This window comes from Propithecus coquereli, unplaced genomic scaffold (assembly GCF_000956105.1).
Source record: "Propithecus coquereli isolate 6110/MARCELLA unplaced genomic scaffold, Pcoq_1.0 Scaffold610, whole genome shotgun sequence".
NCBI lineage: Eukaryota > Metazoa > Chordata > Mammalia > Primates > Indriidae > Propithecus > Propithecus coquereli.
This window is the reverse complement of record NW_012152064.1, coordinates 342,133-361,955: the sequence shown is the minus strand read 5'-3', so window position 1 is coordinate 361,955 and position 19,823 is coordinate 342,133. Positions and strand designations below refer to the sequence as shown.

The 19,823-nt window shown below is 39.4% G+C and overlaps 2 protein-coding genes across 2 annotated transcripts in view; one reads left to right on the top strand and one right to left on the bottom strand.

Annotated features, from left to right (window-relative positions):
- Window positions 1-339: 339 nt before the first annotated feature.
- Window positions 340-1,281, top strand: LOC105822476 (olfactory receptor 10Z1). Its single transcript, XM_012659460.1, has one exon. It carries the CDS (start codon window positions 340-342, stop codon window positions 1,279-1,281), a length of 942 nt encoding a protein of 313 aa, XP_012514914.1.
- A 5,740-nt stretch (window positions 1,282-7,021) lies between these two features.
- SPTA1 (spectrin, alpha, erythrocytic 1) overlaps window positions 7,022-19,823 on the bottom strand; it is a 71,165-nt gene continuing 58,363 nt past the window's right edge. Inside the window, exons 43-52 of the mRNA XM_012659453.1 lie at window positions 16,757-16,966; window positions 14,492-14,788; window positions 13,215-13,327; window positions 12,041-12,058; window positions 11,501-11,552; window positions 10,156-10,343; window positions 9,179-9,232; window positions 8,635-8,781; window positions 7,748-7,892; window positions 7,022-7,221 (exon numbers count right to left, since the gene is read on the bottom strand). Coding sequence (XP_012514907.1) covers window positions 7,063-7,221; window positions 7,748-7,892; window positions 8,635-8,781; window positions 9,179-9,232; window positions 10,156-10,343; window positions 11,501-11,552; window positions 12,041-12,058; window positions 13,215-13,327; window positions 14,492-14,788; window positions 16,757-16,966 — 1,383 coding nt within the window. The 3' untranslated portion in view covers window positions 7,022-7,062. The remainder of the gene's footprint in view (window positions 7,222-7,747; window positions 7,893-8,634; window positions 8,782-9,178; window positions 9,233-10,155; window positions 10,344-11,500; window positions 11,553-12,040; window positions 12,059-13,214; window positions 13,328-14,491; window positions 14,789-16,756; window positions 16,967-19,823) is intronic.

Genomic DNA, 19,823 nt, shown 5'->3' with positions numbered 1-19,823 from the left:
AATGTACAATGCATAGTTTTGAACGTATAAAATGTGTATAATTATGTGTGAGTGCTTTGTACGTGACTCCATATTTGTAGCCATATATATTTGTGTGCAAATGTGTGCATGTAAATATGTGCGATGATTGTACATACATGTGAGAATGAATCCATACATCTCTGTCTATTCTAACAAATACCATTCTGAAGTTTGACTGCAGTCTAAATCGGAGCTTCCTTTTCAAATTACAACAGGCAAAAGGAAAACGGAATCCATCTCATCCTGCCTTTGAAAGAAGCTAGGCATCTACTCACTAGGTGGAAGGAACCAACAAATCTATCAGGGATATCACTTAGAATGGGGCAGACCAATGTAACCTCCTGGAGGGGTTTTGTCTTCCTGGGCTTCTCCAGTTTTGGGGAGCTGCAACTCCTGCTTTTTGCCGTGTTCCTTTCTCTGTATCTCATCACCCTGACCAGCAACATCTTCATTATTGTAGTCATCAGGCTGGATAGTCATCTGCACACCCCCATGTACCTCTTCCTTTCCTTCTTATCCTTCTCTGAGACCTGCTACACTTTGGGCATCATCCCTAGGATGCTCTCTGGCCTGGCTATGAGGGGGCAGACTATCTCCTATGTGGGCTGCGCCATCCAGATGTTCTTCTCTGCCTCATGGGCCTGCACCAACTGCTTCCTCCTGGCTGTCATGGGCTTTGACAGATATGTGGCCATCTGTACCCCACTGCACTATGCCAGTCGCATGAATCCTACCCTCTGTGCCCAGCTGATTGGTACCTGCTTCCTGAGTGGATACTTCTTTGGGCTTGGAATGACACTGGTCATTTTCCACCTCTCATTCTGCAGCTCCCATGAGATCCAGCACTTTTTCTGTGACACTCCCCCAGTGCTGAGCCTAGCTTGTGGGGATACAGGACTGAGTGAGCTGGGGATCCTCATTCTCAGCCTGCTGGTCCTCTTGGTTTCCTTCTTCTTCATCACCATCTCCTATGCCTACATCCTGACAGCAATCCTGAGGATCCCCTCTGCTGAGGGGCAGAAGAAGGCCTTCTCCACCTGTGCCTCACATCTCACAGTGGTCATTATTCACTATGGTTGTGCCTCCTTCATGTACTTGAGACCCAAAGCCAACTACTCTCTTGAGAGAGATCAGCTTATTGCTATCACTTATACTGTGGTGACCCCTCTCCTTAACCCCATTGTATATAGTCTAAGGAACCGGGCTGTGCAGACAGCTCTGAGAAATGCTTTCCGAGGCAGCTTGCTGGGTAAAGGATGAAGGCTAGCCCACACGGACAGTCTCTTCTGTGTACGCTGGGCATAGACCAGGAACCCAGGCCAATGGGCCAGATATTCAGGGCCTCAGCCAAAGCTGTCCCAACCTCACGCCCCTGGAAGAACGTGCCCTTGCCTCCTGGCCTTCCTCCAGGCTGCTTGGGAACGCAGAGACTCTGCTCTGCTCGCTGCGCACAACTCACAAAGAGGTCATAACTTTTCACTTTCAGCCTTATAGATGCCACCCCTAGCTACTGAAACCCATTAAGAATTAATGATTTTCTTAACTAAGATGATTAAGAATTTTCTAACTGAGCTGAACAAAATGAGGGAAGTTTGGAGAGCTCAAGTTCAAGGCTGGGCTGGCAGGAGCCCTATCAGGGGTACTGCAGAGATTTCTAAAATCATTACATAATTAGAGTATTTCACCTGTAATGTTCTTCCAAGATTTGAAATTCAGTGAATATCAGTTTGCTAGTTTAGTGTTATGCCTCACTAAATGAAAAGGTAGGTTTTCTCCTAATGGGTATTTTAAAAATAGTAGCACTTGGTATCTCTGACTCGCTATTACTTTGCCCTCTTTGTTAAATACACACACGCACACACACACACACACACACACATACATATATACACACATATATATGTGTGTGTAGACATTTATTTCAGATTATTAAAGGGGTACAAATATTTAGGTTACATATATTGCCTTAGCCCTGCCCGAGTCGGAGCTACAAGTGTGCCCATCCCCTAGACAGTGCACATCGCACCCATTAGGTGTGAATGTACCCATCCCGTCTTCCTCCCTCCTTGTTTTAATTGATTATCCTAACTGGGTAGATTCCATTTCAAAAAATACATTTAATTTCTATTTTCCTTGATAATTGCTGATGCTCTGTGGTGGCCTCATAATCTTGGGTATCAAGGACCCTCCTCACATGGGTCATTCCCCAAGTTAGACACAATCCTTTTGAATCTGTTGCAGAACTACCTATCCTGCCCGCTTCACTTTCCACCTACATTGTGTCGTACATGGCACCAGACATTCTTAGGAATAAGCAAAAGTGCAATGAACTCACATAGCTTTCAGGTAGGAGTTTGAATGCAAGCTCTTCAACTTACAACAACTCTGGATAAGTTATTTAACCTTTTCAGCTTCAAAGTTGTCATCTGTAAAATGATTGTAACTTCCTAGTTTTGTATTGGTGACTAAACAGGATCATGCATATACTTATAAAGGATTTAGCATAATTTTTGGATCATAGCAATCTTCCAATAAATGTCAACTGCTGCTAGTAATAATGTGTTAAGGAAAACGATGTTGGCTTTAGCTTAGGGAGAGGATCAGAAAAATCTTCTTGTCTAAGGTACTACTTGAAGTAATTCCTAAGGATGGGTGAGTTTTGAATGCACTGACTGGAGAGAAAAGATATTCTTAGAAAAGAGGACGGAATAGCCAAAGGCTTGATAGTACGACAACACAGGCCTATTTTAGAGTGTGGTGCCTTGTCCAGAGGGGCTGGAAATGCCTTGCAAGGGATGCTCTGAAGTTAGCTTCAGACAGGACTTTTTATTGTGAACGGGCAGTAGTTTGAATACCTTGCTTCAGACATGACCCTGTTGGCAGTAGGAGACAGGACACAGTAAAACTGAGCAGAGAGTAGAGTGGGTTCCGGGAAGGATTTAGAATAATTAACCGAGCAGTGGAGAGGATGATATATTTCAGCTAGGAGAAACCAGAGGCAAAGAGATCAGTAAGAAATTCATTGCCATCATCCTAAAGAAAGGCAAAGAGGCTTGAATACGGATGGTGAAATTGGAAACTGAAGGAAATTACAAACATAAAAGATTTTGAAAAGGTGGGATCCACATGATTTAGCAATGAGGTAGAAGTGGGGCATGACTCGAGAGACACAGGAAGAACTTAGGCTAAGAATATACTTTTCAAGTAGGAATCCATATTTTTCCATGTTCTCAGGAAAGAAATACATCCTTTAGTCATAATTTGATGAAAACCAAATTTGAGTAGAAGGAAGCTAGATCTCAGAGAAGAGAACAGGTTGGAGAAAAGTAGATAAATTAGTCAGATGGTAGAAAGAGCCTGGGTCAGGAGAGAAAGGCCGTCTACCCTAGGGTCCTTTTCACTGTAGGCTGGAAATAATCCCCCACTGCACTGAGGTTGCATGAGCAAATTCATTTCCCCAATCTAGTCAGTCCATCCGGCAAAACAGTCTCTAAATACACACTGACCAATAGTGGGTAAGGATGTTCCAAGAATTGCTAAGTAATACTCAAAGGTCCATCTAACTTCCAAGTGTAGGAATCTTAAGCATGGAAGGGTAAAAAATCACTTGGAGGTATTTTACAAAATAGATGTTTCTGGGATCATTTCTATGGACCTTGCCACAGTTGATTTGGGATGGGGCAACAGAAATAGTCTGCAAAATCTTCCCAGGTCATTCAAATCCCCTTCCTTGATTAGGGACGTGACTATGTGCTTTAAAAACTCTTCTTCCAAGTACACACACAGAGCAAAGAAAAGGCCTGTCTGATGTGAACATGACCACATAAGTTCAATTCATGGTCCTTTGAAAGAGCTAATTAATAGCAGAGACTCTGGAGTCAGACTTGCTAGGTTTTAAGTCTAGTCCTGACATTTTTTAGATGTGTGACCTAGAGCAAATTTCTTAATATTTATGTGCCTCCATTTTCTCACCTGGAAAATGGAATGATGAAAGTATCTACTGTATAGGGATTTTGGGGTGACAATTAACATAAAGTCTTTAGAATAAAGCCTGTTATACATTAAGCACCCAATGCACCCATCTATTATTATTTAGAGTTTCTAGACAGTATCACTTTAGGTTACCCTATCTTCTGTCTAGTCGATGTTGGTGGAAGCCAGAGCCAGCAGTGTCCAGCATCTTCTATCTCACGATACAGGTGGACGAAGAGTAAAGTGCTATCACCTGGCACTGTGTCTGACTGGAGAAGACAGGAAGATGGATCTAGATCCCTGAGACTTGAGAGGATTGAGTACTGGGAAATAGGTCAAGCTATAGGTAGAACACAGAATGAGAAATCAGATGGCTGGCATCAGAGAAGGCCATAAAAAAAAAAAAAAGAAGTAAAGCTACTATATATGGTTTTAAATATCCATATCATTTTGTGAATTTAAGAAGTTCATACATAAAATTATTGAACCAACAGGTTAATTTTTTCTTTCTCAAATAATATTGAAACTGTGAATCAAAAGTCAGAAACAGAAATTGTCAAAATTCAGTAAAACACTAAAATTCAAATATGATAATATTGAAATGCCAGAATTTTTCAGCTATCTCAGGACAATAAAAATCAGTATGCAAAAAGTACATCTACGTGCTTAAGTATCTGCCTCTGTGAACAACTGCTTTTCCAAAATAAAAATGCATTAATGTAAATCTCTCTCCCAGTTAAAGGAGTTGAGGCTGAATTCTGCATTGAATTACGTGACTGAACTGCATCACAGTGCAAAATGGAAGACCTGACTTTAAGATCTTGGTATAGAAGTCAAAGGCCAGATTCCTAGTTCTTAATTGAAGAACAAGAAACATGGTTTGCTGTTGTTGTTGCTGTTGTTGTTTGCTCTATGTATAGTGTATGTCTTTGTGTTTAAACCAAAGTTCAGTGAAATAAAGAAAATGTGATTATGTTTCCAAAAAAAAAAAACAAAAGGGAGAGTTATGTTGTTAGGAGTGAAAGAAGTTTGGAGATCCTACCAAGCAGTGGGAATCTTGATAGAAAAGTCAGGGATGCAGCCATAGGGCTGGAGCTCAGAAACAAGCTCTAAACCGTGAGATGTGAAGAAGATAATTAGCAAGAGTAAGACAAGGATTCCAGTTTAAAGTAGGTGGAAGGTCAAGAAAAGATGAGTATTAATTAGCAGACACTTAACTCTGAGATTAAAAGGGAAATTTGATACAAATTCTAATTGTTATAATATTATATATCGATTACTTATAGTCCCCAACTAAATTATGTATGCTGATTTTAATATTACCAATGTTTGCTTGAGCGCATAGGTGGTAAGAACCTGATTTCGGAAGGAGCTGACAATTTCATCTTATGGCATTTTCATTGCTTCTTCGGATGATATTGTCTTTCTAGCCTTTATATTACCCAAGCTCTTTTATAAGATGGTACTAATTGTCCTTTGCCTTAAAGAGCATTTTTTGACCCATCACATACCTAATAATCTGATTTAGGTATTAAAAATCTTTGGCAGGCTTGGGGAGTAGAATGAAACCACACCTGCCTTTGCCTGTGATTATTTTCAGCACATACATTTTTAGACATTCTATACTTGGTAAGTGTGATATTAAACAATACTGATATTTGATGGCTGATTGGGCTATACCTTTTTCAACTGTAACCATTTTTGGTAACTCATAATCAGACAATTTAGACATTTGTGAATATTCATTTTGAAAATATTTTCTGATTGTTATATTCTATAGTCTTTGACTATTTAAGCAAAAATCACCAAAATACCCATATAGTTTTAGCAGGAAAGATAACTTTTTAGTGTAAATCAAATTTTGTTAAAACAGATCCTATGACAGCATTCGTCTTAGACTAAGGAAGGATTAGCTTCTACGCAGAGAAAGGGATTGAGACTGAAGACTGTAATCAAGTGGCAATACTCATGGATTGGGAGGTGGAGGCTGTTTGTATAGAATATTAGCAGTTTTACACAAGGCAAAGAAATGACCCAAGAATTCTCACCAGCCAATGACACCATCACCTTTTGTAAGTCAGATTAGAATGTCAGAATTTAAACCTGTTCAGACCAAATCTGGCCTGAAGATTTTTGGAGGCAGCACCACCCTTTCTTGTTTTTCTCTTAATTTTTACTTTTAAGAATCGAAGTTCTTTTAACAGTTCTACTGACTCTTACTCTAATAGGAGATAGAGGTAAATCCAAGTAAATATCCTTTTTACCACATTAAAACTTAGGAGGAAATTCACACTAACAGCCCGACTTAAGCATTATAAAAGGTATCCATGTAACAAAAACATTTGTACCCACTTCATATTTTGAAAATTTAAAAAAAGAGGAAATTCAGGGGCTTGGACCACAAGAGGGAGCCCTGCTATGCTGGAATTTTGCCATTATGAGTAATAACATCACTATGATGGTGAAGAAAGGAAAAGGGACAGGTTAAGAAGAAATTAGGTGTTATGCCGATCTCTGTATAGTTCCACTTTATAGACTAAAATATTGATATTTCCCAGAATATCAAATATCTTCATTTTCAAATGTAAGAATTAAACACATTCTAAAGCTAAAAAGAAATTATTTATAAATCACCTTGGATTTTATTTATCTCTTCTGCCATGGCCCTTTTTTACCATGTAATTAGCTGCCCATCTTTAGATGATAGTACAATTCTCAGAAACACATTTATTTAACTTTCTCCTGTTTAAAAAAATGCTGTCTTTAAAATTAGAAATACTTTATTGTATTATCAGAACAAAATAAAATGATGAAGATATGCCGAACACAGCAAATAAAAAAATAGAGACCTTGGCCCCCTTTGGCAGTGACTAGTTGTACACAAAGTAAGTCCACAGCCTCCGGTCCTGTCCTCAACTCTATTAATCCCTTTTACCCCTCCCCCCAACCCTCAGTTTTTTTTTTTTTTTTTAGATCCTGCAATAAATGCAATACACACACACACAAACAGCTATATTTTGATCCCTTGCATTTGCCTGTTCCTTTCAACTCCCAGTACCTCCCACCACTCTAAGATTTCCTATGCTCCACAGGAGCTGCTTGTGAGTTGCCAAAGTAGGAATTGGTGAAGCCAACATAATCGTAGCCGGCAGGATGGCTTCGGCCCCTTGGGTCCATATATTGTTGCATATGTATGGTGCAGAATGACACTTGCTCTGGGGTTAGGGCCTGAAAAGCATAAAAAGAGAAAGATATAGTTATAGGGATTCAAAACAGCTGGTTCCTGGGGGCTTCCCATGTGTCACAAATGCAGGATGTGGAGAGCCTTTGGAAGGAGCAGCAAGACCTGTCCCTGTCCCTATCCCACATTTTTCTCATAAATTCGTAATTTCTAACGAATAAGACCAACTCAACTGTTCAACTCAGCTCTTTATTAAAGAAAAAAGCCCACTCCCTTTGACTCTTCTATATGTCTCGCTCCCTACATGTGGCTTATTGAATGGAAGGGATAAGAAATAGTCTTAAACACCGAGTTGCAGATTTTGGATAGACTCTGATAGTCAATAGAGAGCCACCATAGGATTTTGAGCTGGGTCAAAAAGAAATGATGTGGTGACCAACACAGGTGATGTTTTGTGCAAGAGGAGGTCTGAGGAAAGAAATGGGTGGGTGGGGGTTAGGGGGTTGCAGAGTAGGCAAGCTGCAAATCCAGATTATGATGACAGCATAGTGGTGGAGGCAACCAGAATCTGACCTGCTTCATGTCCTCTTTGGTAATATAGGCCTTGCCCTCTGCCAGGGCTTGGAAACCATTCTCGATTTCATCACTGGACTTGATGTTCTCTGACTCCTTGTCAATCAGGAATGAGGTGTAATCCTCCAGTGTGACATAGCCCTTCCTGTGGGAGACACACATCAGGAGCTGTGCCTTCTTGAGACAGAGGAGGAAGGGGCTTTCCTCCTCTTACTCAGTGTCTCGGAGACAGAGGGAAGCCCGATTCTCCAAGTGCTTCTTCCAGGTAAGCTCTCTGAGATTGTGGGAAGTACTCTCCATTTTGATCCCCCCGCCTACCCTCTTACAGCCAAATAAACACTGTTTACTAAGCTCCAGACTCTATTTCCCCAAGGTCCATTCAGCCTGACTCTTCAGAATTTTGGAATTTCCCACCAGGACCGGTCCCTGGGTACCTCGAATAATTTGTGAACTTTTTGGTCCTTGGTATTAGAAAGACTTAGTCACTAATAGTAACTTGATCCTCTAGGACTCTACCACACTCTCAAAAGCACACAATATCCCCTATCCCCATGTGTTGGCCTCTGAATCATGCATGTCTTCTTAACACCTCACATATGTGAAAGGATTCTTCTCTCACGTCTCATCCTCGGAATGAACTGAAATTCATAGATCAAACACAATGAATCAGGCAAATCTCAGAGCTAGGGCCTGAGTTGAAGTTAGTGCCATTTACTTCTGAGCTTATCTTGAAAGTACACCAAGAGTTGCCCACATCATTTGCAGTTGTCTGTATCTTCCTATTCTCAGATGAATTAATTTCATGTTTTATATCTCATTTTTCTCTCTGCACTTTTCCCTCCAAGCTCCAGTCCCTCCTGTAGTCTGACCCTTGGTCCACCTCCTACCTTCCTGGATCCACGACATCCAGGAACTTCTCGAACTTGGGCTCAGGTTCCCCTTCCTCTACCATGGGCAGGTAGTAATTAAGTCCTCTCAGGCAGGACCGGAACTCTTTGTGAGTCAAGCGCCCTGTCAAGTTCTCATCGAAGTGTCTGAAGAATAAAAACATTATGTCAAGCTCAATAGAGAACCAAATTAGAACAGAAAGGAACATGTCTTATTGCATCAGCTGGAGCTTTATTAACACGTCATAAAGTTGTCAGAGAACTGAGTAGAGAGCCTGTGTGTATCTCTGTACTTTTTTTTTTTTAACCGAATGGATAGAGGGAAAAGGATAAAGCATTGAGCAAGAAAGGAATGTATTTTTTAAGTCCAAGAATTTCACAGAAATATTATATTAAAATCCATGGCAGAAACTAATTAGCATATCCAGAACTTCATTTAAGATCTCACCAAGCCACATGGGGAAGGAAGAATGGTAGCTATTTGCAGACTCACTCTGAATGGTCTGGAAAATAAAGAACCAGTCACCCATAAAGTTATACTCACTTATAGGTTGTGCTAAACTCCTTCAGTGTCTCTTCACTCACACCTATGGTGTCCCTGAAAGTAAAAACATGAATTAGCTCTTTATGCACGACACAGAATAGCAGAAGACATGCCACATCAACGAGAGAGGAATTTTAATGGACGATCTGCTATTTGAATAATCTAGCTCAGGAGTTGGCAAACTAAGGTCCGTGGGCCAAAGTTAGCTTGCCACCTGTTTTTATACAGTCCATGAACCAAGAGTGGTTTTTACATTTTTGTATGGTTGAATATAATAAAAAGAAGAATATTTTATGAAACATGAAATTCAAATTTCAGTGTCCATAAATAAAGTTTCGGAACATGGAACATGGCCGTGCTCATCCACTTACAAATTATCTATGGCTGCTTTTGCATTACAACAGCAGAGCTGAAGAGTTACGACAGAAACTGTATGACTCACAAAGTCTAAATTATTTATTATCAGGCCACCTACAGAAAAACTGTGCCAATCCCTGATCTGGATAAAAATGCTGCCAAAAAGTTATTGAGACTTAAAGCTGCATTGATATAATTAATTTTTCTAGAAAGATGAGTTTCTACTTTTCTGCTCTATTAGGCCACATTTTGAATGTTTCTTCCATTCTGGATATAATATTTTAGATAAAATTTTACAAAAGGGAATGTTTTCTGAAGAGATCACATAAGACGGTGAAGGGACTCTGAGAAATTGGATGCAAGAGTCAGTTATTGTCCAGATGGGGGATGTGTAGACTCACGGGGGATGAGACACTCTCTTATTTCAGGACAGATCTCAGTATAAAGAGAAATAGTCATTGTGTGGGGCAGTAAAAAGAGAGTACTGATTAGAGAGACAGTGTGTGTACACCTCTGAGGTAACTTTTTTGTCTAGTATCCCAGACTCTAGCCCTTAGTTAAGCTCCTAACACCTCACACCACCTGCGCCCTGCCCTGCCATGACCACAGGCCCTCAGTACTTGGCCTGGATCTGTTGTTCTAGGTTGTGTTGCATTCGCATCCCAAGCTGGTGGAGCTGGTCCCACTGCTGGGCCAATCCAATGGTGCTGTATTTGATGTCAAGAACCAGAGCCTCTTCCAAATTTTCCCCTAGGTCCTCAATCTTGGTCAGTTGACGCTTCATCGCCTGGATCTCCTTCTGCTTTCTCTGGGAAAAAGACAGAGAAAAGAAGCAGTCACCCAGGCCATCAGCTCCAAACCTTGAGGTGGAAGAGAAGAGAAAGAGGCTGATGAATTTAATTTCCCTTAATTGCTCCTTTTCAATTATTTCCAGGGATCTTCTTGTCCTCTGTGAAAAATAAACTACTCAGGAAAAATCACTTCACTTCTGTAAGTCTTCATTTATGAAATAGTAGGAAGTTTAGGTGAGATGATCCCTGTCATTCTGATATTCTGTAATATATAAATCTAAGAGTTCATAGTTATATGGATATTGCAAATAAAAAAGACTAGAATTCCCAGGATCCATGCGTTGTGGGTGCCCCGTGATCTGCACTGGGACTAATCTGCACCACTGATTGTGGCTGAGTTCTCAGGCTCACTTAAGCTCCCCAGTGTTCAATTCTGGGCCTTTGTCATCAGTTTAGGATGACATGCACGGGCCTCTCCTGTCATCTAGGCACACTATATGCCAAATTTTTACATCTTGCCCATGCTTTCTCCTTGAGGGGATAGTGTTCCCCAAGGAGGGGAGGGACAAATTGGTTCTGATGATAGTGGGGTGCAGTGAAAAAAATCTTAGATATTGGCTTTTTGCCCTCCAAAGGTTAAAACTCCCTGACATTTTAATCTTTAGTATTTAATTTCTCTTGCTAGGAAAAAATTAGATTCAATTGATTTTTTTCTGTTGGAGGACCAATAATAAAAGTCAGGTTGAGAAACACTGTTCTAGCCCATTGCTTCACTCAACTGTCAGAGATGCTCTAGATTCAATTGCATCATCTTACCACATCAAATAATAACAGAAATTTGCTGATGCTCCAGGTTGTAGGATAGGAGCTTTTATATCTGCTCGTTTACTTAATCATTGCGGTAACTCAATAATGTAGTTATTAACTCCATTGTATAAACGTAGAAATTGAAGGTCAGAGATTTAAGTAAATGGAGCCCCATATTATTCATCAAGTGGTGGTCTATGGCTAAAATGCAAATTGCTGGCAGGACTGGGACTACATACAGCCTTGGCTTTTTGACTTTAGATGATATGGTGCTTGAAAGTATCACCAGGGTTGCCTTTAAGTGTTTTTTTCTTGCACTCTTTATAATTCTGGCAATATCCTCAGCTAATGAAAAAACATTACTTACTTTATTTGCTTCCAACTGGGACTCCAAAGTTCCTGTTTCTTTGAGCAAAGATCTAGTTAAGAATCAAAAGGAAATATTACTCAAAATATCAGAGGTCAATATTTAATGCAGACAAACTAACTCAAAGCCCCTCTACTTCTCTGCTTCTACTTCTCCCAAGCTATATGGCCTCCATGAAATGAAGTCCCACAAAGCTAAATTTTCACAAACAAACCCTTCTGTCTATTGGCAAACTTGCCAGGTCAATGAGAAGGGGAGGGCTGCCCTACTTCTTCTCTGCTTGGGAGAAGGCTCCTGCATGTCCCTCCTAGTTCTTATTCTCAAATATGCACTGAAACAATGTAGGCAAGACCCCACCTGGTTAGGTGTAGGCGCAGAATGAAATATGAGCTTCTCCTTCTCACCCCTCATTTGTACTTAAACACCATCAGATTGTAATGGGATAAACAGGTCTTAGCACTAAGGCCTTATTTTTTATTATTTTAATTAATTCTCCCAGAATAATATAACAAAACAAACACAATAACATAAAATACTGACCCATCCAGAAAGTAAGCCCTGGACAGGGAGATCCGGAACAGGAATCAGATGAGAGAAAAGGGAAATCATATGTTAACATAGAACAGTTCAATGATATTATTTCTTCAGATTTATGAACCATTCTTCAAATCCTTGCAGCCACAAAATATGAACCTCACCACCTAGTTTCCCCAAAGCCTCTCCCACTCTGGGAAGCTCAGAGCCTCCCACGAGGCTCCTTGCTTCAGGACAAAGAGCACAGTTGTCAAGGTGTAGCTCAGTGACGGGCACACACTGCCAGGGTGTGACAAAGGAACCCAAATGACAGGTGAGTGTGCACACTGTTTTCTCTGTCTTCTTTCAGATGTTTTTAAGACATGGTCAGGATTTATGTTTGTTCATTGCTTGATTTATCCTTATCAGTATGTAGAAACAGGATATATCACGGATTGTCACTTTTATCCTCAAAACACCACAATTTTGACCCACCTACTAGATACAGTCTGCCAACGTTGACCATTTATTCTAACATATTGCCCCCTCAAAGTCTCCTCTTTTCCAGGTCACTTACCCGAGAAGATGTGACAAATGTTATCTTCATGTACAGAACATTTTTCTTTTAATAAAAACAATTAATATATATTATTACAGCTTTAGTAGGCAGACAACATGATAGCTTCATATTAGGTGTTCACAGTAGGCTCTGCTTTTAGGTGTGCCAGCAAATACATATGTGATCTTGAGCAAGTCAGTTTATCTATTTGAACTCCCTTCCATGCTTGGAAATAGAGGTAATAAGATCTGCTCCACACACTTTTCAAGGTTGCTCTGAAAGTTAAGTGAGGTAATGGATATGGAAGTGCTTTGTAAAGTGCAATGCACCATGCAGACATAAGGGATTGTTATTATTTTGGACTGAAATTACAAGCAACATGAAGAAAGGTGAGAGTATCAAGGAGAGAATACAGAAGAGTGTCTAATGGGCAGCAGGATGAAATTCTTATTTCTTGATTCTGCAAGGACTGATTCAGAAAACAGTGAATTCCAAATAAAAAGTATAGACATGACAGGATGATTTTAGGACAGAGTATATCCTGTAGGAATCTCCCCTTTCCCCTTCAGACGCATATGTCATCCCTGTGGGAAATAGTGAGTGTGGCACAGAGCTCACGGGTTTGAAGGTTGCACAGCCCACCTGGTCTCCAGGATCCACTGGAGGAAGGCACTGGCATTCTGCTCAAACTCTTGACACATCTCAAAGTTCTTGACCTGTCTTGCCTCTTCCTTTTGCAGCGCCTGCTCCCGTTCCTAAAACCCCAAATCACATGATAGGGCTCATATTGAAGGCCTTTTTTTTTTTCTGCCGTGAAAGAACTGGTTTGCAGACTCAGCTGCACGTCTTCCCTCTCCCAACCTAAGCTATGTTCCACAGGCACATGCCTGTGTGCTCTTATTTCTTGCAGCCCACCTCCTCCTAGCTCCCAAATGTGAAGACAGCTCATGGCACTTCCAAGCCCAGTAACAAGTAAGCTAGTGATAAAGGCAAATCTCCCTCCTTCTCAATCTTTTTTTTCCCAGTTGAAATTTAATTTAAATAAACATAAAAATGGCCTTAAAGGGAAAGGCAGTAGTAAGAGTTGCCATCCAAAAATGGTGAAATTACAGTGAAATTTTTCTGTTAAACTTCTTTTATGTTTCAGTGATAAACACCATTATAGATAGACAAAAATTAAAAATAAGCACATAAAAGGATCATTTTTGAGGCGTGTATAAAATAGGGAATTCCTTGGATGGGGGGAATATATAGACTTTGAATATATATATAAGCCTCATGAATTTTCTTTTCTTTTCTTTTTTTTTTTTTTTGAGACAGAGTCTCACTCTGTTGCCTGGGCTAGAGTGCCGTGGCATCAGCCTAGCTCACAGCAACCTCAAACGCCTGGGCTCAAGGGATCCTCCTGCCTCAGCCTCCCAAGTAGCTGGGAGTGCAGATGTGTGCCACCATGCCCGGCTAATTTTATATATATATATATTTTTAGTTCTCCAGCTAATTTCTTTCTATTTTTAGTAGAGACAGGGTCTCGCTCTTGCTCAGGCTGGTCTCAAACTCCTGAGCTCAAACAATCCGCCTGCCTTGGCCTCCTAGAGTGCTAGGATTACAGGCGTGAGCCACTGTGCCCAGCCTATGAACTTTTCTTAACTCATCACTAGAACCACCTCTTGGAACTTTCCTTTGCTACCCTGAATAATTATTCAACACCCAGAAGCATGAGACTGCTCAAACTGTGGTGCATGGGGTATATCTATTATAAACATATTTCCCAATATTTTTAGATGGTCTTAGTTCATGACTACTGACCCAGTATAATTAACAGTGTTTCTTTCTTTCTCAAACGTCTCCCAACTTAGATAAGAAATTAAGTGGTCATGCTTACTGCAGCCAAAGGAAGTTTCTGCTGTGTCCTAAGTTACCTTAATGAGATCAGATAGATGCTTCCAGAACTTTTCCAGCACTTCCACTGTTAACCAGGTGTAAGGGCTAGAGGGCACATTTAAGCCCTTAATCTGCTGGTCTAGCTCCCGTAAATAGTTGAAGTCTGCTTGAGCCCCATCCAGGGAGGCCAAGAAGTCCTCGTGGTCCTTCTGTAGCTGCCGAATCTCATTCAGGGAGACACAGTGTACAGGTTCTGACAAGTCCTCTTCTGCATTCTCACACCAGTTGTTGAAAGCTGAGGCTTTGTGTGCAAATTCCATGAATAGCTCCTCGGCCTGCAGAGAAAATAAAGAGATTCCTCTATCGTTCCCAATAAAGCCTCTTAGCAAAAGAGAAGATTGAGAATAAAAATAATACTATCTTCAAATATTTGCAGGGCCAACAACGTAAAGGGCAGAGCTAATTAATGTCAATGGGGGCCATGTTATCAGATAAACAGACGTGCGAGTTAAAGGTACAAGTCCTGGTCCTGACACTTTCTCACTGTGTGAAATCGGTCAAGTCTTCCGTCATTTACAAATGAGGCGGTTGAATGACTTCCAACATTATTTCAGCTCTAAGATTCTAGGAGTGGCAAGGGTAGTTTTCAATTATATGATTGCTTATTCTAAAGTCTGTGCTCCAATTCTTCCTGCTGCATAGTAAACATGCAAAAATAGATGTTAAATGAGTGACTGGAAAAATGATAGAATATACAAACCAGGCAAATCTGTTCTATCTTTTATCCACTTCCTCTTTCTATACTCTGAGCTTCTGAAGACCACACCCAGCTCACCTCTCTTTGACTATACTAAGTTATTGTCCTGTATTTTTTCTAAACCTGGTTCAGGTACCATCTCATGCCTGAAGCTTTTGAAGCACTGCTTAAATCCATTTTCTACCCTCTAACCTACACCCTGAACAGGAATTTATGTATTCCTGCATTACTGTCTGGAGTATCCACATGCTCTAAATAAACACTAAACTTTCTATATTACTGAATGAAAAAAATAGCATGAACTTGTTCTAAACAGCAGGTGATCAAAAATAGTTTTAAACCTAAAATGCATCACAGATTTTGGGTCAGTAGATTGTTCTTCTGAAGGGATTTGTCTTGAGAAAATACGAAAATGAGTTTTCTTCGTCAAACAAGGGTGTTAAAGTGAAGAAAATTGGTCCAAATGGAGGGGGGTTGCAAAGGTATTACACTATTACATCTTATCCTGTACTCATTTCAGCAATCTATGTGCTAAGGTAGACCCATACAGAGAAAATTAACATAGCTCCTACACAGGAAGGACACAAAAACCTATAAAGCACTTCATATTATTTTCATAATGTTATGAATTGAGCAAAAATTTTACAAATATTTTATAATCAGAAAACAAAATAACCAAACCTTTTACATTTCAAAAATCAAGCAAAATAGAATAATAATATAAAGTAGCTTCCTATGTTGAATGCATATACATGTGTAAAACCGCTCATTTAGTTGATTTGGTTTTTCACTTAAGATTTATTTCTGTAGGTCCTATATTTTTCAATAGAGTATAGATTAACTAGGAATCCAGACTGATTTTTACTTGTGTGTTTGTTTCCTAATTTCCCTTACCCTCTGCCTTAACTTGTTGCCAGGCTGGGAAGAATATTTTATTCACTTATATCTATAATGGAACTTAGTGGTTTATACTGCATTTTTAGATCCATTGTCTCTTTTAATAGTAATATCACAGAAAGACAGGAAGAGGATGGTAATATTACCCTATTTCCTACATGAGGGAATCAAGGTTTAGAGATACGTTATGTGGCATACACAGGGTCTCCCACCTAGGAAAGGTTGATACAAGTTGAAAAAATGCTTCATGACTATTTGTCTGGTGCTTCATTTATTCGAGTTAGAGAAAAGCACAGGACAACCTTGCCTGCCAGCCAATTTTAGTTCTATTATATACAAAGACCTTCCACCCTTTTGTTTCTCCCACTTCTTCCATTATATTTTTCTGGCTTTCATCTCAAGTCAATTGTGAGACTGATAAATCAATCTGAAAAAAAAAGAATCTTCCTATTAACCTAAAAAGAAAATGAATTACTTCTTGCTCAGTAAGAAAGTCTTCCTGATCCCTTTTAATACAGTAAAATGTCTGTAGATTAACCTAAGAGGGTTTCCAGTATCTATTTCTGAATTCCATGGCTGATATACAGATAATAGAGGCCCAATCATGCCTCATCGATTTTTCTTTTTTATTTCTTTTTTTTTCTTTTACTTTTTGCAGAGGCAGCTGTTTATCCAGTAATTTCTGTCTGTGGGCTGCAGAGGCTTCCAGCAACTGTTCCCAGCGCTTCAGCAGGGCGGCATAGCGCTCCTCAATGGCTTTGGTCTGGCTGTGCTGAGCCGCCACCAGCTGGTCCTTCAGGTCCATGATCTCAGAAAGCCTCTCCTGCTGGAAACTCTGCAGACTGGCGTCCAGTGTGTCCTGAGAAAAATCAGCAGAGAGGCAGTGAACAGGAAAATAGTGCAGTTTCCAATGGGTCATTTACACCTGAGTTCTGCAAGACTTTTATCATAGACATGATAAAGGCCAGGGAAGAGTTAGGATGATAACCAAGAAAAACAAAATATAATTTAAAGACTTAAGTGAACATTTGGGGATGGAATTATAGTTAAGTGCCAGTGTATATGTGTTTTTATAATTAGATTTTAGGTTAGGTATAAAATCAATGTGAAGGGAATATTGGAGCATAATGTGTTTTCCAAATTTTCCTAATCAAATTAAATCTTCCTACAGTACACATCATTTCCAAGACTCTCTTGTAACAGTTTTTTTACACTCTGAATTCTAATTAGTAGCAGGACACTACTGGGGCCTTTGGAAGTACACAAACTAACAAGAGACCCCCTACAGGTTCCAGTTATACAAGTGAAATTTTGCAGAAATGTAAATATCAACATCACAAAATTTGGGAAGTTCCACTTCCAGCTTTAACAGAGTGGCTTGTACTTGACCAATTCTCTCTTTGTTTTTGTTTTTTTTTCTTTTTTTTTTTTTCAGCATATTATGGGGGTACAGATGTTTAGGTTACGTATGTTGCCCTTGCCCCCCGTCCCCCCCTAAGTCCGAGTTTCAAATATGTCCATCCTTCGAGTGGTGCGCATTGCACTCTTTGTGTATGCAAATACCCGTCCCCTCCTCCCTCCTCCCCCCTGCCCAACATCCAATAGATGTTATTCTTATATGTGCATTTATGTGTTGATCAGTTAATACCAGTTTGATGGTAAGTACATGTGGTGCTTGTCTTTCCATTCTTGGGATACCTCACTTAGTAGAATGCGTTCCAGCTCTATCCAGGAGTATACAAGAGGTGCTATATCACCATTGTTTCTTAAAGCTGAATAGTACTCCATTATTAATCCACTCATGTATTGATGGACACTTGGGTTGTTTCCACATCTTTGCAATTGTGAATTGTGCTGCTATAAACATTCGGGTGCAGTAGTCTTTCTTATACAGTATCATTTGGTCTTTTGGGTAGATGCCCCCAATTCTCTCTTTGAGAAGAACTTTAACAGCTGCATAAAAGTAGAAAGAATCAGCTGTTTGAAAGGAATCAGAATGCAGCTCAGGTAGCTGCCACTTGAAGGATCAAAATTCCAGAGAGAAAGGTACAACATTGAAGTAAAAGCAATATTCTCTCTATTTTTCCCTTGAAGTATAAACTGCACTGGGGGAGAAGCTGAGGAAAAAGCATTGCTCAGAGCTTTTGACAATGTCATGGAGCTAAAGAGACAAAAAATGGCATTCTGGGAACTGAGGCAGCCAGGATTTCAGTGGCCATCTAGAGAGAGCTGCAGAAAAGCAGATTCACTATCCTGCTGTCTTTTCCCCTCAAGGAATTTAAGCTTCCTAAACTGTAGAGGACAAAAGTCCTACAAGCCAAGCAGGAACGGTAGCTAAGAATTTAAAAAGCTAAGAATCTAAAATGCTAACTAGAATTTTCAGTAGTGTCACAGTGCTAACTTCAGGGCCCATTAAGTAAGAGTAGGAGGAACCCTGGTCAAAGGGCTTTAGCTGAAACCTCTGAAAGTCTCTAGGAGCAAACTGAAAAGGCAAGATATCAGAAAAACTGAAACTATGTCTTGAATCATTTCAATCCCTGACCAAAACACAGGGGGTTAGACAGCAGGGTGGGGAACCAGATTTGGTTATAGCTTTAAACCAAAATTCATGAATTTATTATTTCAAATGTAAATAGACTCATTTTTTCAATAAAAAATTATCAGATTGGATAAATAAAGAAATATCCAACTATATGATGTTTATAAAAGACATATCTAAAATATAAAGATATAATTTTTTTAAAACAAAACCTAAAGGGTAGAAATATATATATATACTGCAAACACTAAAAGAAAAGAAAGAAGGTTGGTGTAGTATACTGGTATCTGAAAAAGAAGAATTTAAGTCAAGAAATGTTATTAGAGAGAAAGAGGAATATTTCATAATTAAAAGTGTCAATTCATCAATATGATTTCACAATTCTAAATATCAGCATAACTTTTCACCAAGCCTCAAAATATATAAAAATAACAAGGTATTTAAACAACATGATTAATAACCAAAATCTGGTTAATAACATAAACCACTGTAAAATAAAATACACATTCTTTTCAAATGTGCATATAATACATAGCAAAACAGGACATTTACTGGATATAAATCAAGCTTCTGAAAAAATATAGCGTATCTTTTAAGAGGTCTGGGTATCTAGGAGGGGCATACAGTACATTTGTTTCTTCCCACAGCATTTCTAGAACACTTTCACTTGTGAACACACAAATTGCCTAGGTCTCCATGTGTCTCGTGATTGAAGCCAGGGGACACAGCTGCCTATCCCAGAATCCAGGAGGAGAGATTCTTGGAATTGATGCCTAATAAGCTAAAGGCAGATGGGGAAAGAGCAGAATCTGCGTCTTTCCTACATACTCAAGTAAAAATTAATGTCTCTGGTGTTGAATTGAAGTGTCATGAATACCTCACTGTCCCTGGAAAGTTACTGAACTTATTCCTTATTAAATTTTTGTGAGGGTTAAACGGGAAAACATATGCAAAGTTCTTAGCACAGTACTTGTATGAGTTAGGCGCTCAGAAAATAAATATCCTTCCTGGAAAATAAATATAGAATATGTTTTTAAAATACAGTGGAATTAAATTAAATATAAATTTCAGAAAGATAATGGGAAAATTCCCAAATGTTTGGAAATTAAACAATATATTACCAAATAACCAATAGGTCAAAGAAGAAGTCAAATTAGAAATGACAGAAAATAAATGA

Coding starts and splice junctions, on each gene's coding strand:
- LOC105822476 (XM_012659460.1), top strand. CDS start 340: ATGGGGCAGACCAATGTAACCTCCTGGAGGGGTTTTGTCTTCCTGGGC.